The sequence below is a fragment of the Neolamprologus brichardi genome, chromosome 18, assembly GCF_056152115.1.
Source record: "Neolamprologus brichardi isolate AB-2024 chromosome 18, ASM5615211v1, whole genome shotgun sequence".
Lineage (NCBI taxonomy): Eukaryota > Metazoa > Chordata > Actinopteri > Cichliformes > Cichlidae > Neolamprologus > Neolamprologus brichardi.
In genome coordinates, this window is record NC_142121.1 from 25,249,106 (window position 1) to 25,264,610 (window position 15,505).

Below are 15,505 nucleotides of genomic sequence, written 5' to 3' on the forward strand. Positions count from 1 at the left end.
GGCTCCACGGGGGGGAAAAAATCCCAGCGCATCAGGTGACCTACAAGTCACCTGAGATTGCTTTAGTTTTTCTCACTGGGAATTCACAGAGGGAAACGTGCCAAGAATATGTACACAGATACGCTATTTGAGGAATAGTTAGTCTGTTTTGGGGGAAGTGTGGTGATCTGCTTTCTTCGTAAAAGGGAAATGAGAATACCGATGCGACTCTCCTTTCTGAAATGTAACCAACAGCACTAGCTCAGCACAAAGCCCAAATGTAAGGAAAAACTCTAGCCTTTCACTGTCTGACTCGAATCCATAATTATTAGGAAGTTTTATATTCTGAAAGCTCACATAACAAAGTTAGGTTGATATAATTGAGAGTGCCATCATTCTTATACCTCTTAACAATAAAGTAAATAAGCATTTTTCTTGGGATACTGCATTTAGTAGTTCCAATTAAGCTCTATTGCTAATAATATGAATTGAATGGCTCAGAATAATCACAGGTCTCATTTAACTGTTAGTAACTTTAGCTTTATATGTGCCATATTCTCATGAAATGATGTCTGGTTTTCAGGGAAATAATTTAAAACCATGATTCAGATTCTGTATATGAATACAAACATAAATGGACACTCTCAGGAGGTGAAATGTCACAGAAAAACTGCCATTTTTTTTACTTCAGGGGCACGTCCCACCAGCTCTGACAGTGGGACGTGCTAAAAAGTGGAAGATAGAAAGGTCGACCTTGCAGACTCTCAGCTCTTCCTCAGGTTTCATATGACAGGACAAACACATTATTTATTCATGTTTAAGGACAGCTTGCTCAAGACTTACCAACACATATACCCAGCCCACACATACATGTAATATGGGCTGAATAAATCTCCATAAGGAGATCTGTTGTGCATGACAATGCTGTCTACTGCTGGTTGCTTCCAAAGCAACAATACCAGGAACTGGGCAAAGACACATGGAGAGAAAGAGGCCGAGCTGATACCTGTACAGTAATCACTGTGAGGCCACGACTCTTAACAAAATAGTGACAGCATTTCCTACAATGTTACCCAAACAGTAATGAGATGACTGGCTTTGTAATAGTTTGCTCTGCCAAGGACTATTGTTCTGGCATTTTCCATAAGAGAATGATCTGGCATCATTTTTAATAGGCATAATTCACCCCTTAAACGAGGCCTCTTTGGGGTTTGCCAATTTGCTTCTGTTTTTCAGTGCTTACAGTTCTCATTACCAACATAACCGGTGACAAATGTCAAATTATGCATTGCTATTAATATAAATGAGCTAAACAGTGAGCTAGATAAAAGTATCTTTGCTATAAATACATAATCTTTGAAATGTTCAAGATCTACGAAGTTGGATTTACAGAAATGAATGACGTTTGGTTTTGCTGTGACATTTCAGCCAATAATTATTCTTCAAGCGCAACTATGAAGGGTACTGCGGTCAGTTAGCTTTGGAATTTTACTCTGTCACTCGGCCGCTTGTAATGTTTTTTCATAAAAGTCAACATGAAGCCAAATCACATTATCATATGTTGATTTTTTGCAGTGTAATACAGTCTCCACAGGCCTTTTACATCACCCAAAAAGCCAGGCGGCTGATTGACAGAACTTGGCTGACTGTGGACCCTCCTTCCCAGCGTCTCCTCCTCTCTCTCTCTGCTCTCCCGTCCTCTCCTCTGCTCTCTCTCCCTGCCTCAATTGCGAGGCTGCGCTCACCGACTCGACACGGCGAACAGGGATGCAGCGAGGGCGCAGCGCAGCCTGAAAAATGGCATCACCACGCGTACTGTGGATCTATCCATCCCTTTCCCTCCTGACCTCTCTGCTTCTTTTCCACGCTTTTCCGCCATGCCGAGCCTTACGGAATTACCCGGAGAATGAAGGTGGGTTTTTGCCCCCGACGTGTTTCGTGGAGCTTTAAAGTCGAGTGAGTTTAGATGACTTGGTCGTGCGCTGAGTTGTTGGATGGGGAGCCCCATCCCGCGGCTCTCCACTCGCCGGCGAAGGAGCGGAGCGCAGCGGCGGAGACTCCCGTTAAGTGCTGCTTATAAATCATGCATAAAGGAAAGCGGAGAGAGGGAGTAAGAGAGACAAAAATAGTGTTCGTCACGTTTTTTTTCTTTTCCGAGCATGCTGACATGAAATTTTTATGACATATAAGCGCAGGCAAACCTGTCGTGTATCATCCAGAGAATGCTGAGGTCGACTTGTCACTTTGTGACAATTTATTAATCAGTGGACTATTTTTCCCTGCGTCAAAGAATACTAACTTATAATGATTATGCCAAAGCAGCATTGGCATCTCTGTCAAAATTCCTCTTAATTATAGATATCTTCATTATTATTACAGACTGATAAATGTTTTCTTCTCTGCCGTGGACTGTTGCCACTGCCTCAGTCTGCAAATGAGGAGCAGCAATTACATTAAATTTGTCACACGCTGCTGCTGAGCCTCTCTCGGTTATTGTATTAACATCGATGCTCAGCCTGAAATTAGCCAATGTATTTACTTACTAACTACTCCTGACTGCTTGCTGGGTTGAAACATGGGGGCTGGCTTGTTTAAAGGGAAGTTGAACTTGCACTAAATGGAGAAAACAGCAGATCAATGTGCTAAAGTCATAGCCAGAAAAACAAAAAACAAAACAATTATTAGTTTAACAAGCAGGTTATTTGGATTAAATTGGAAGTCTCTGGTGTTGTTTTGCTTGTTGGCTGTCAGACAGTCTGGCTGGAGATGATACAGCTGTGACTTGTCATCCTGTGAATCATTTTGTTCAGTGTTCCCCCAAAAGCTCCACTGAGTCTTGTTTTGAAGCTCAACAAAGCTTTTCTGTCACTATGAGTTGCCTTTCATTGATATTATTTTTCTCTGTATTTTCTCAGTCACTATCACACACATACACAGATACGGAGAGACCTCAACTCCAGCCTTGCATAGATTAAACAGTGAGCTCTGGGACACTCATACAATGACAGGCCCCACTGAGGTTAAATGGGATCTCCTGTCTCCGGCTGACTTAACAGTATAAGCTGCGTGTACATACATTGCTGCTAAATGTATGTCACAGCCCGGAGGAGTTCACGCAGAACAAAGGCTCTGAAGGACAGAAAGGCAGCGGACGAGAGGGAGAGTAGAGATGGAGTGGAGGAGCAGGAGGGTTTTTTAACTGCAGGAGACAATGCATGTGATGGAGACACTAACACACTGCTGAAATATTCAGTGGAAAGAGCACGAATGATGAAACCATCTGGAAGCCAAAGGAAACTCCTGTTGATTTCGATAAATAAACACAGAAGCATGTGAGCCGCTGTGAATGTTTGCAGGCACATGTGGATCATGTTCATGTGGGGTGACTGATGGGTCAGAGGGTTTTCATTACTTATAAATGCACTTTTTAAATAATGTGCTACAAGTTAGTCATCCTCCAGCCAGTTCCTGCTGTTTCAGACTATTGGCCTAATTGGCACCTTTAAGCCCACTGCTCCATGTGCCGGTATCTGTGTGTGTGGTGTCTGGTCTGTGTGTGTGTATACGTTCACCAGTGGGACAGTAATCCAATGAAGCCACTTTTGTCAGCTACTCTGTGGCTCGCTTTTACCTTTTGGCCTGCCAGTTTTCCTGCTGTGACCGCACGTGCTTAGCTAAGGGATTGTGCTTCTTTGTGCCAGTGTGTGTGTCTATGTGTGTGTGCGTGCGTGCGTGTGTGTACCCTGTGTTTGCCTATAAGTGTGCATACTCTCCACCCACGCCTCTCGGTAGTCGTGTTATTCCAGGAAATCTTCCCTCTGAGTCTGTCTCGTACTAGAAGCGAGGCTGTCATAAAAGGAGAGATACAGCTCTCAGGGCTCAATTAAGAACACAATCCCTTTGATAGAGATGATAGCGTTAGCAGGAAAAATAGTGTTAAGCTGTCACAAAGCTTAGTTTACCACCAGAGCTATTGATCCGCTCCAAAATTGGTTGGCATTTACAAGAAACTCGGTTGTCGTAACAGAGAGCTTTGGTAAAATTGAAAGAACCTCTTGAAATTGTTGCTGTAATTGCATCTCCATGGGGCCCATAAGACTCTGCAGAAATGGGTTCATTCATAAATTGTGAGATAAAGAGCAAGAAAACTGGTCTGAAGGTCTTTGTTATCACCAGTGAACGGAGGAAAAGGACTTTGTGAGTTATTGCGCACCAGCAGAGGGAGCCCTCCATTCCCTCTGTCTGGACCCCGAGGGCATACTGATGTAACAGCAGGGTGGATGCTCACAGGTTTCCCCCCTTGGTTGCCGTACCATCTCCCACCCTTCTTTGCTCTCAGTCTGTATCCTCTCTTATGCAGAGGTACAACATGTCTTGTTTCTTTTCTCTGTTGCTTTGCACCTAGTTCTCCCTGCGACTTTTTTTTTTCTCTCTCTCATCCTTCTTGTGCCGAATCGTGCTGGGGAAAGGAGCAGACTATCACACCTTTCTATTTTTGTGTCTTTCCTCTCTGCCTCTAAATTTACCTCCTCACTCCTAGAAAATAAGGAACCCCGTGCTTCTTTCCATTCCAACTCTGGATGTTGATTTAATTTCATATTAAAGCGTAAATCCCTGTGCAAGTGGACGCACAGATGAATTAACCGAGGGGGTTTTTTTAGTCTCGAGGTTTACTGTAATCTGTAATTGCTCATGGGAACGCACTTGAATCTTTTTTTAAAAATTGAATTGACCTTAGGGTGCTGCGGGAGATTGCTGTATTGCTTCTTAAGGTTAACACGGGGGTGAGCAGTTAGTGCAGAGGCAAGCATATGTAAAGCATGCCCTCTGCTTCGACACACACACACATCCACATTATGATTCACACAAGATCCTGACTGTGGTATAATGTTGGGTCAAAGGTCTCATCTGGTTTAATTGCTTTAATCTATAATGGCTGCTTGTAGTTATCGGCAGAACCATACCTCACGATGTGCGTGTGTGTGTGCACGCGAGAGTCCATGAGATTGTTCTGCTCCCATGTAACAGCCATGACCTTGGACAGAAGAGGATATAGATCTCCTTTCTCATCAGAGAGCAGCAGAGGAAAGCAGCAAGTGCGAGCGCCCTCCTGTTTTTCTTTTTTGCCTCCACTCCGAGCTCGCTCTAATCCCGGTCTTTTATATCTGCCCTTCTCTCCTTTCTATCAGCCTCCCTCGTGGCCTCCATCTCTTTGTCCCTGATTGTTTTTAATCTTTTGTTTTCTTCTCCTCTTCCTTCTCTATTTCTCTGACCTCCAGTGTAGCAGTAAGGTGGGAGCTCCCGTACGCTTTCTGTAATCAGGTGGAGCTCCTACAACTGCTTAACAAAGGCTCACGCGCGAGCGCGAATGGATGTGTGCGCACTCGTGCACACACACGCGTGCACACACTCTCCCACACTTATCCTATCTTAATGCATGGCTGGGGGGCAGTTTGGTGGTCTCGGTCCAGAGAATAGTGGCACATATTCCGGGGGCTGGCTGATAGATGGGGTTATAAATACAACTCAGTGACAGAGAATGATTCTGCTGTGCGCGCTTCACCTCATGGACTCATTGTGTGTGAGGCTGTGTGTGTTTAACTGTGTGTGTTTAAGTGTGTACGTGAGTGAGAGAAAGGCTGAGAGACTGGGACTTTTTAAAAAGTGTGAGACAAAGCAAAATGCATGAGGAGAACAAGAAGAAAGACAGACGGGGGAATGTAGTTAAAAAAAAAACAGCTGAAGAGCTCAACCATATCTCTGAGCCCTACTGAGCAGAGCATCCATAACAGCACCCACAAGAGCCTTTGTCTTGTGTTATACTTAGTCATACTTAGTCATCGGTGGCTAAGAGGGTTTGTATTACACTTAACCTAGTAGTTTTTTTAAAAATATTATCGTGGTGTTTCAAAGGTGGAGGGGTTAAACATTGTTATTTGCCTTTTTGATGAGAGTCTGACGAGAAGACTGAAATCAGTGTCAAGTCTCTGTGCCAGACATGAAGCTCAAGCCAGAAGCTAGCCAGCTTAGCTTAACTCCACTCCGGTCTGACCCCCTAAACGCCCCAAATTAATGCATTACGTCTGTCTGTATTTATTTTGTTTATTTTGTCTGTGTGTGTAAAGTCTAAAAATGGCTATGCATGGTACAGTAGTGTCACTGATGGTCTCGGTCTCTTAGTTAGGTCACTGCCAACATGTAGTCCACCATCATTTTTATTTACTGGGATTTATGTGTGTTGTACAGATGTGAATGTGGCAGATGTTCTTCGATCTATTCCTTTAAAGACAGAAAAATAATATTAAGTATTCATTGAGTTTCCATTCATGTTACAATTCAGAACAATATCTCTCCCCCAAAAACAGCCATACCTTCTTTTAGCACTCGGGTTAATTCATGTATGAGAAACAAGATATAGATCTTTCAAGCAGCTCTTGAAAAAAAAAGACAAGATAAGGATGTAAATTATGAATGCCATATGCATATTTCCTGTGTATCCATATGTTTATTTTCACTTTTAGAAACGATATGGGCTGTTTTTGTATTTTATATTCAGAAGTGTTGTGAGACAGGAGTTTATTTTTATCTCAGTTCCCACCACGGGGATGAATATGTGCAAGTCTCAACCAGCTGAGGCTTGAACATGAACAGTTTTTAGGCTTGAATGATTCCCTTCGGATGTCGAGTTCATTAATGTCAAAGGAAACCTTCCTCGGCTTGCGATGGGTGATGGCTGTAGTGAAGTTTGGCTATGTGGCCCCTCCCCCATTTTCTGCCACCACCACATCTGCTGACCCCTTCCCCCTCTCTGATATGAACAAGCCCTTAACTGCTGGTCAAATTACTGATCACTGGGCCTTGACTACCATCTACCCACCACCCTCAAGCTCTCCTTCTTTTCCCTCTAGCTGTCCTCCCTCACTCACACACACAGCGCAGCCCTGGCGTCCTTCGTCCCGGATATGTTCGTTTTTGCTTATTTATTTATTTTTGGCTAAATTGAATTAGGTTGTTTCCGTGTCTCCTCACTCCTTTCTGTCTCTCATATTCTGTCTTTTTTGTGGTTGTTGCTGCGGCTGTGAAAGCCTACGTTAACCAGCTTTGCAAGCAAACATCTTAGCATTTGGTTCAGTCGTTGATGTAACATCTTTATGGCCAGCGCTTCAGACTTTTTTCCTTTTTTTTTTCTTTTTTGTGCAGAGGAGCGGCTGAGAGCAAAACACCTGGAATGCCTCCAGAAAATACTGACAACTACCCTTGAATTTGAAATGGATCAAATGCAGTTACAGTGTCTTTCCCTGTTTTAAACGTCAAACAGCATTTGCTGAAGCATTTTAACTTCAGTCGTTTTTTTAGCTCCGTCTGATTTTTCTGTTTGTCACATGAAGGCGCTGTAACAGATACGCAATCTGCTGGGCATCTACTGTGCGTGTGGTAAAGACAAACAGTGATGTGCGTGCATGTGCTGATAGTTGGCCTGGTTGCAACATCAGTAGAAAACCTGGGTGAGCACGCTTTAATCTGACATGTGATTTCCTCTGTCTCGACTGCTGAGGATCACCCCAGAGATTTCGGGCCAATTTGCCCTCCTGTGACCAACCACTGTGTGACAGCTGCCTGTCTCTGTGTGTGTGAATGTGTGTGTTTGTGCTCTTGTCTGATCAACAGGAATGTCTTTAAGAACTAACAGGGCACACATACGCAATAAAAAAAAAGATCAACAAGAAGCAGAAAAGCAAAAAAAGGAGAGAAATAAGCATGGAAGTGTTTGGAGATGTTGTATTTTATCAACAACAAAACAGAAGGAAAAAAAAGCATTTTTAAATCAGTGCCACAGTGTCAGTGTGTGTGAGACACATGTGGAGGCATACAGCATGTGTGGTTGTTTCTGCTGCAGGTTATTTCTGAATTTTCAGGGTCTCTGGTTTTCGTTTGTTTGTGTGTGCACATCACTGTGTGTGTGTGTCTGTGTGTTTGCCGTTCCTTGCCCTTGATGAGTTGTTGGCATACTGGTGGAAGAAGCTTATTAAAGAAAACAAGTGTCTGGATCTGACTGGGTGTCACACTTCAACCCCGTAAGCATTCGACGAGCATGCACAGACGAAGCCGTGCCCTCACGCTCGCACTCCAGAGCCTCTTCAAGCGACAAACTAGGGCAGTGCTCCTGTCATAGTCTGTCAGAATATCATTGTTTCTGTCCTGCTACTGTTTCCAGTTTGTGAAATAGCAGAGTAGGCTAATCTGCCCTCTGCTACAATGTAATTCCAAAAGTGCAAGCTGAACAAGCCGAAGTTTATCACATACTTGAATATTTTAATATTTTGGGGGGATTTTGCACGATATGCCTTTTAGGTTGCTGGAGCTTTTTTTCCCATTCAAATCTCCCCTTTTTAAAAATAAATTTAAAAAAAACTCATTGCATTGAATTGGGTTTTCTAAAACATTGTTTGACCTTATTCCTGACCTCCTCATAAAATGTATCTCATGGCTGTCATCTCAACCTGCTGGCTCACTTATGTTCCCCAGAATTTTCTGAAAGTAGAACAGGAGGCAGAGCCTTCAGGTTTCAGGCCCGTCATGTGGAACCAGCTCCTAGTTTAGATTCAGGAGACAGACACTTTCTCTACTTTTAAGATTAGGCTTACAACTTTCCTTTTCATAAAGCGTATCGTTAGTGCTGGATCGGGTGACCCTGAACCCTCCTTTGGTTATGTTGCAATAGGCTTAGGCTGCTAGGGGCTTCCCATGATGCACTAAGTGTTTCTTCTTCACTCTTTTCTTTTCATTCTTTGTGTATTTATACACTACTACTATATTTCTAATTAACAGTTAGTAAAATTTGGCTCTTCCTCCCATAGTTTGCCTTTTGTCCCGTCTCTCTTCTCTTTTCTCCCTCCCATCACTCCCAGCAGGTCGTGGCAGATGGTTGCCCCTTCCTGAGCCTGGTTCTTCTGGACGTTTCTTCCTGTTAAAAGAGAGTTTTTCCTTCTTACTGTCGCCAAGTGCTTGCTGATCGGAGGGTCATGTGATTGTTGGATTTTCTGTCTAATATTGTAGAGTCTTTACTTTGCAATATAAAGCACCTTGAGGCAACTGTTGTTGTGAATTGAAGCTATATAAATAAAATTACATTTAACTGAATACAATTTTACTTGGCAAAAGGTGATTCTGTATTATGAAAAGTTCTCCCTACAAATGATGTAGGTTTTCTGTCCTTTGTCAGGTTTGTTTTTCTGCAGATGGCTTGATTTGAATGCAACAAGCCTCTGTGTTTGATTTTGCTGAATCACTTTAATAGAGAAATTGTTGCAGCTTCACGATAAAGACAGAGCGAATGAATGCTTTTGACGACATGGCTTTGATTAAAGCTGACTTAATTTTGCGCCTGTTGAAGTAGTAAACCAACATAAGTTATTTGAACAGATGCATAGTGGGAAAGCAGCAAGAAACAGAACTGACTTAATGAAAGATTGGGATTAGAATTTAAATCAAATCAGCTGAATTATTCATAGATCCATTCGGTTTGCAGACAGTTATAAAGAAAATATAACATTCTTCTTCTTAGAATTCTTTCATAAAAGAAATAATTAAACGCCACATCCATAAAGGGCACATAATATTGCCTGAAATCTAGTAAAAACTTTTCCATATGTGACATAATGATGTTCATGTGTCTGAGTTATAAAAGGAAAACTGCTTTTAGCTCATAAGGTTAAAACAGACCATCGAAGCTATGAGGTAATCCATTAAAAATTTATAGTGAACGTCGAGTGACTTAATGTCTTGTCATTGCTGATTATATAATAGAGATATTTTGAACGGCATCCACCACAACAGAGTGCTGCCTTCACAGCTACAACTTTTATCTTAACATGCTCTGCATCCAGAGTGCTCAGTACAAATAAAGCTATAAATACTTGACTCTATTCACCGTTGCCTCCGTGTGGCATTCAATGGAATCATTAAAACAGGGAGAAGGGATGTTGTGTATAACAAAATGCCGGGAAGTCACTGGAGATAAGGATACAAAGGATATACTGTATCACTCAGTTTTAATAAAATGACATGAGCACAAGGATGAGAGAGCAGATGGAGAGAGAAAAGCACAGGGCTGATTGAGAACCTCTTGTGGTTTGTGAATGACTGGAGAGAGGGCTGATGAAAAGAAAGCAAGGGTGGCAGTCTTGGTGTGACGCCAGTGTATTCCTAAAGTTCAGGGCTCAAGTCTTCCCACTCCTTCATCCTGCTCTCCATCAGCTCATTTGTTGCCCTGACAACGCTCTTACTCGTTGAACTGCACCCTCAGTGGAGTGGAGCGTGGATAAAGGTGTGTGTGTTTTGTGTGCATGCTCTTCTTTTTTTTTAGCTGTTTTATGTGTTGAGAAATTTGTCCTGCATTCTTAAAGCCTATTGACATTTTGTTGAACTCAAAGGAATGGCCCTACATTCTTGGCTAGCTGTTTCCCTGTTTCCACAATTTTTGTTGAGCTAAGGTATAGTTATTACCCCTTTATAATATAGCTACACGACGACTGATTATGGAAGTTTTCTACCGGCGAAAACACTATCATTCAGTCATGTGGGAAATATCTAAGGCAGACTATATATAAAAGATGGAATTAGTCAGTTTACTGTTGGTGCTAGGACCATACTGTTTGTTTGATTGCTTGTTTTTTAAGCCTGTGATGATCATATTGGACCTGGCTGATTTTATGCAAAATTCTAAAAACTTAATTCAAGTGCAGCCGCTGCTTGCTTAAGCTTCGCAGCATCTCATTTATCTCCCTTCAGATTTTTTCTGAATTTGCAATATAATTTATCAGGTATGTTTGAATTTGCAAGTTGTGAATAACATTTTTATTGTAACACAAAACAGAAGCATAAAAGCCTGGGTTTTATATTTATAGAAGGAGAAGACAGTGAGATATCAGCATATTTAATGTAGTGTCAGCAGGACTCTTCAGGATCCGCTAAGCCTACTCGTTTCAGTTTAATATGATGTGTTCTGAGATGAAAAGGATCTTATAAACTCATTATGTAGTCACATATTGTCCTGTAGATTGAGTCTGTGTGGTGGTCTTATTGTGCAGTCTCTCTCTTTGTGGCACTGGCACAGTCTTAAGGTGTGTGTGTGTGTGTGTGTGTGTGTGTGTGTGTGTGTGTGTGTGTGTGTGTGTGTGTGTGTGTGTGTGTGTGTGTGTGTGTAAGCATCCTGGTCTCTTTGTGCACCAGTCTGGCTGTTGGCAGTGCTGTTTGATTCTTGGCAGGTGGATCACAGCTTCTTGCAGCCCAGCTGAAGCGGTGGATACCATCCAGTGAGCGAGCGGTCGAGAGACCTAAAAAGACAGCGAATAAGAAAGAGAGAGGAAGACAGAGAGAGACAGACACCACAGAGGGAGGAAGCGGGAGTGTGAAGGAAAAATAGACAGACACAGAAGGAGATGAAGAGACAAAGAAACTGAAAAAAAAAGTTTTGCACATTCTCCGCATTGTTCTATAAGTAGTTGCAGTTTCAGTGTTTTACTGCTTTTGTACAGGAATTTCTAATTCACAAATTCACACCCTCCACCCCCACCCCCACCCCCTCCTCATCTTTCACTCTCAGAATGTAAACCTCACAGTCTGGTGTTGAAAATCAATACGACAGCTTGTTTCTCTGTAACAAAACAACTCTCACAGTAATCGGGTCACATGTGCACGACTACGGATCTGTGCACTTGTGTCCTCTGACAAAGGCCTCAGGCAATTAAAGTAATGTTTGGGTGTCCGTGAGCGAAATTGTTGGGTCCCCCGGAAGGCGTATTGTTAGCCAGAAAGGTTGGGAAAAACCTTCTTAGTAGATGTCTCTTTGCTTTCACATGGTCTCTCCACACTTGGAAGATGTTCAGCTGTCATGTTTAGCTGCTCACGACCTGGAGATTGCCTGTGCATGTTTGTGTGTGTGTATGTGTGTGTGTGTGTGAGAGAGAGACCAGTCATTAGATCAAATATGAACCTAGTCTGAGTGACTGAGTGATGAGCTTTGGGTTTTTATTCTGGGCCAAGGCAGGTCTTGACCAGGCTTAGATTTCACACTCACACACAATTCAGGCAATTTCCCCTGAGAAGGGGAAGAAGAGATAAAATGAGACATGATGAAAGTGTTTAGATAGACTGAGGTGTGGCTTTGTGTTTGTTTGGGGAAGACTGGAATGTATTTACATAATTTCTCTGCATCTTTGTCTTTGACACATGTCACGTACAGATACACAGCCATGCATACATTATAGTCTGTGCATGCTGGCTGTGTCAGCAGCCAGGAAACTATACCTAACACATTATTGATGTGTCCAGTCAATAATTACAAGTGATAAGAGGTATTGACAGGTGTTGGGAGAAAAGAAAAAGTGTTGATCTGTAGGTTTATGTGGTTGTGTTTTCCCAGTGGGCTGCAAAATGGCTTTAAAGTAGGTCTATGTATTGACCTAGTAATGCTTTAGCTGACTAGACAACAATAAGACATATTTTGCTATAATGAGAAAAAAACAGCAACTACAAAAAACAATTTTTTTTTCCACATGTTTGAGCCAAAATCTAAATTGGACATAAAAAAGGATTCATTACTGCGGATATTTACAAAGACAGAACATTTCAAGAAGTTGAATTTAATGATGTTTGCTACCTGCAATTTAATGCTAACTGCTAATACCAAAAATGCATATCATTTTTTGTGCTTGAAATAAACAGACTCTGGCTGTGTTTAGAAAATAGTGCAACTTCTGTAGTGCAACGAACCAACACTATGAGCACTGTTTGGATATTGTGCTTATATGCTATATAAATCTGGCCCCTAAGATGTTAACTTGTAAGTTTTAGCAGTTAGCTGTTTGCTAGGCTAGGCTAATTCCATACACTAGAATAATAAAAGTGTCCTTTTTCAAGGTCACCAGGTTATGGAAGTTTGCTTCAACCTTTAAAACTATTATTCAATGGTCATTATCTCACAATTTCAAACTACATTTCTCAAAATTTTGACTTAATAATGCTAACTTTTAAGAAAAAAACTCAAAATTTGGATAATTACATGAACTTTAACTTATCTGTGGCAAAATCAAGTTTTAGACTAGGGAGCTTTTACAGGACAGTTTGGCTGTCAAATTCCACAAATTTCAGGTATATATTCCACAAAATATTATCAACGTTTTTTATTCAGACAGTTCCTTTGGTCGAAAGCAGTTGTGAAAGAAAATTAATACAAAGTGACCTGTATTTTATCCAGACAAAGTAACTTATTTATAGACAGACACGGTGATTCAGAATTTCAGCTGAGTTAATTTAAAGTTTTAATCTTCCAATCATCTGCACTGTGTTGTGGAGATGAATGTCTTTTTTGTAATTTGGGTGAATTGACCCTTTATAACTGTCAAAGGTACTCAGTTATACTCTCTGTGAAATACATAAAACGGTACTAAAAGAAGTGAATCACAGAGAATATCACATAATTCATAATTGCTTGTATTTGAAACAGGCAATTTTGCTAAATTCCTTGTTGATAGGAAGCTTTTATCTTCGCGCAGAGATATGAGAGTGTGGGGGGAAAATAATGTGTGTGCCCGTGTGTGTGCCCGTGTGTGTGTGCGTGGATGTGTGCCTCTTTGTTGGATTCTGAAATCATATATTATTATACTATTATGTCCCATTTCTCTGTGCCACTCCAAAGCCCATGAACTGAGCAAAGCAGTCTAAATGGTCTTTAGTTCCTCTAAATACACCATGGGCTGGAGGCTCCGTCTGACCTTTCGCTGCGCAGCACCTCTCCAACACTGTTTCTGTCTCATCCCTCTCATTTAATCTATCTCTCTCACCCCGGCTCCACTGTGCAGCGCCTCTCTCTGCTTCATTATACCATGCGCGCTGCTTTCTTTGTGGCTGTTTTCTCACTCGCATACCGCTTTGTGCATGTGCAAGCAGACACACGCAGATATGTGTGCTATGACACGCGCACAGTGCACATATATATACACGCATTATTACAGCATGACACGCCTCCCTGCTGTCACACAGTGTGCTGAGCTGAGGGGAACGGCTGGGTTTCAGTTAGAGCTGATGAGCAGCATGAGCACAAGAAGAAGAGAAGGGAAGGAAAAGAGGAGGCTGGACCAATTTTACAGTCCCTTTGTTATACCTACTAGCAGTATGGATACACAGAGGGCCTTGTAAACAGACACATTCAGCCCTTTTCAATTGAGCGATTAGCCTCATTTGCATTCAAGAGAGCAAACTTTACAGTAGCGGTAAATAGTTTTTCCAGGTCACTGCTCCTACCTTATAAAAATTGGAGTGAATATGAAAGTGCGCTGCTTAAAAGGGATGCTTCTTGTTTAAATTGTGGCACATCAGCGACTCACACAGTTGATCTTGGATCTGTGGATTGAAAGCATACATTCAAACCTTTTCACAGAGGAAGGATAACCTGTGAAGCACACACAATATGAGAGAGAGAGACGAAAGAGCAAAGCAGAAGTCTCTGCAGATGGATACTGATTAAATATTGATGGTCAGCAGTGTTGAAGGCTTGATTAGGACCTGAGTGAGCCAAGAATGAACAGTGCCACACATCTATAAATGCACTAGCAAGTACCACGAACATATATCTGTGGTATTAGCATTTATAACAGCTGATAAATGAAAATTAGAAACATAAAGAAGAGACACCCTTCAACCATGTTATGAGCATTGATGTTGCATACTTTGCCTGCAAGAGGGCATGCTGCAACTTCTCTGCAAGTCTGGAAGAGTTTGGCACTGCATAAAAGAGCAATCCATGAAATGTTGTATAGGAACTCCTAAACAACTGCACATTACAAATGTCGGGGAAATCTGCAGGAACGTGTCTAGAATAAACAAAAATATGATAAAAATGTATCAGACTTTGAAATAATTAAATATCAGTATGAGCCTTAAAAGTCCTATATCGCTCAGGCTCCACTAACAAGTGATAAACACACACAGGTGCAGAACCGTGCTGTGCAATCTAAACAGGTTTTCATTGTGCCTCCCATAGGTCAGCCTGCCACAGCGTCTTCTCACTTTTCACTCTCACCTTCCTGCATCCCCCCTCTACTTCCTCTTGTTATGCAGAGACCACACACTGGAAACAGCACGTTGAATTCAGAGTAAACCAGACATGCACGCGTCTTCAATCGACAACTAATGTACTTAAAATAATGCATCTAAAGGCAAGCAGATTATTATTGTACTATTCCTGCACTTAACAGCACAATAATCTCCTTCTAGCCACCAACTGAACTTAAAAAATGAGCCTTAAAAAATATATATAACATGTAACCAGCATTTTCGTCTGACTACTCACTATATTGTCTGAAGCCAATTTCGACTGTAAATACAGTCTTTCTTACGGCTTCATTGAATGACTTTGTGTCCCCTTGAACTGGAACAGCTGCAGCGCAACCACAGTAATCTTGGAGTTTAAATTATAGGTTCACCAGTGCTTCTGATTCCATTGCTGGTGTACTCCAACACAACA

The 15,505-nt window shown here is 41.7% G+C and overlaps 1 protein-coding gene across 2 annotated transcripts in view; it reads left to right on the plus strand.

The window, feature by feature from the left end:
- The first annotated feature begins 1,713 nt into the window (after nt 1-1,713).
- Nucleotides 1,714-15,505, plus strand: part of epha4b (eph receptor A4b) — a 78,279-nt gene continuing 64,487 nt past the window's right edge. For both annotated transcript variants that reach the window (XM_006786694.2, XM_087832394.1), the window contains exon 1: nt 1,714-1,891. In XM_006786694.2, coding sequence (XP_006786757.2) covers nt 1,777-1,891 — 115 coding nt within the window. In that variant the 5' untranslated portion in view covers nt 1,714-1,776. The remainder of the gene's footprint in view (nt 1,892-15,505) is intronic.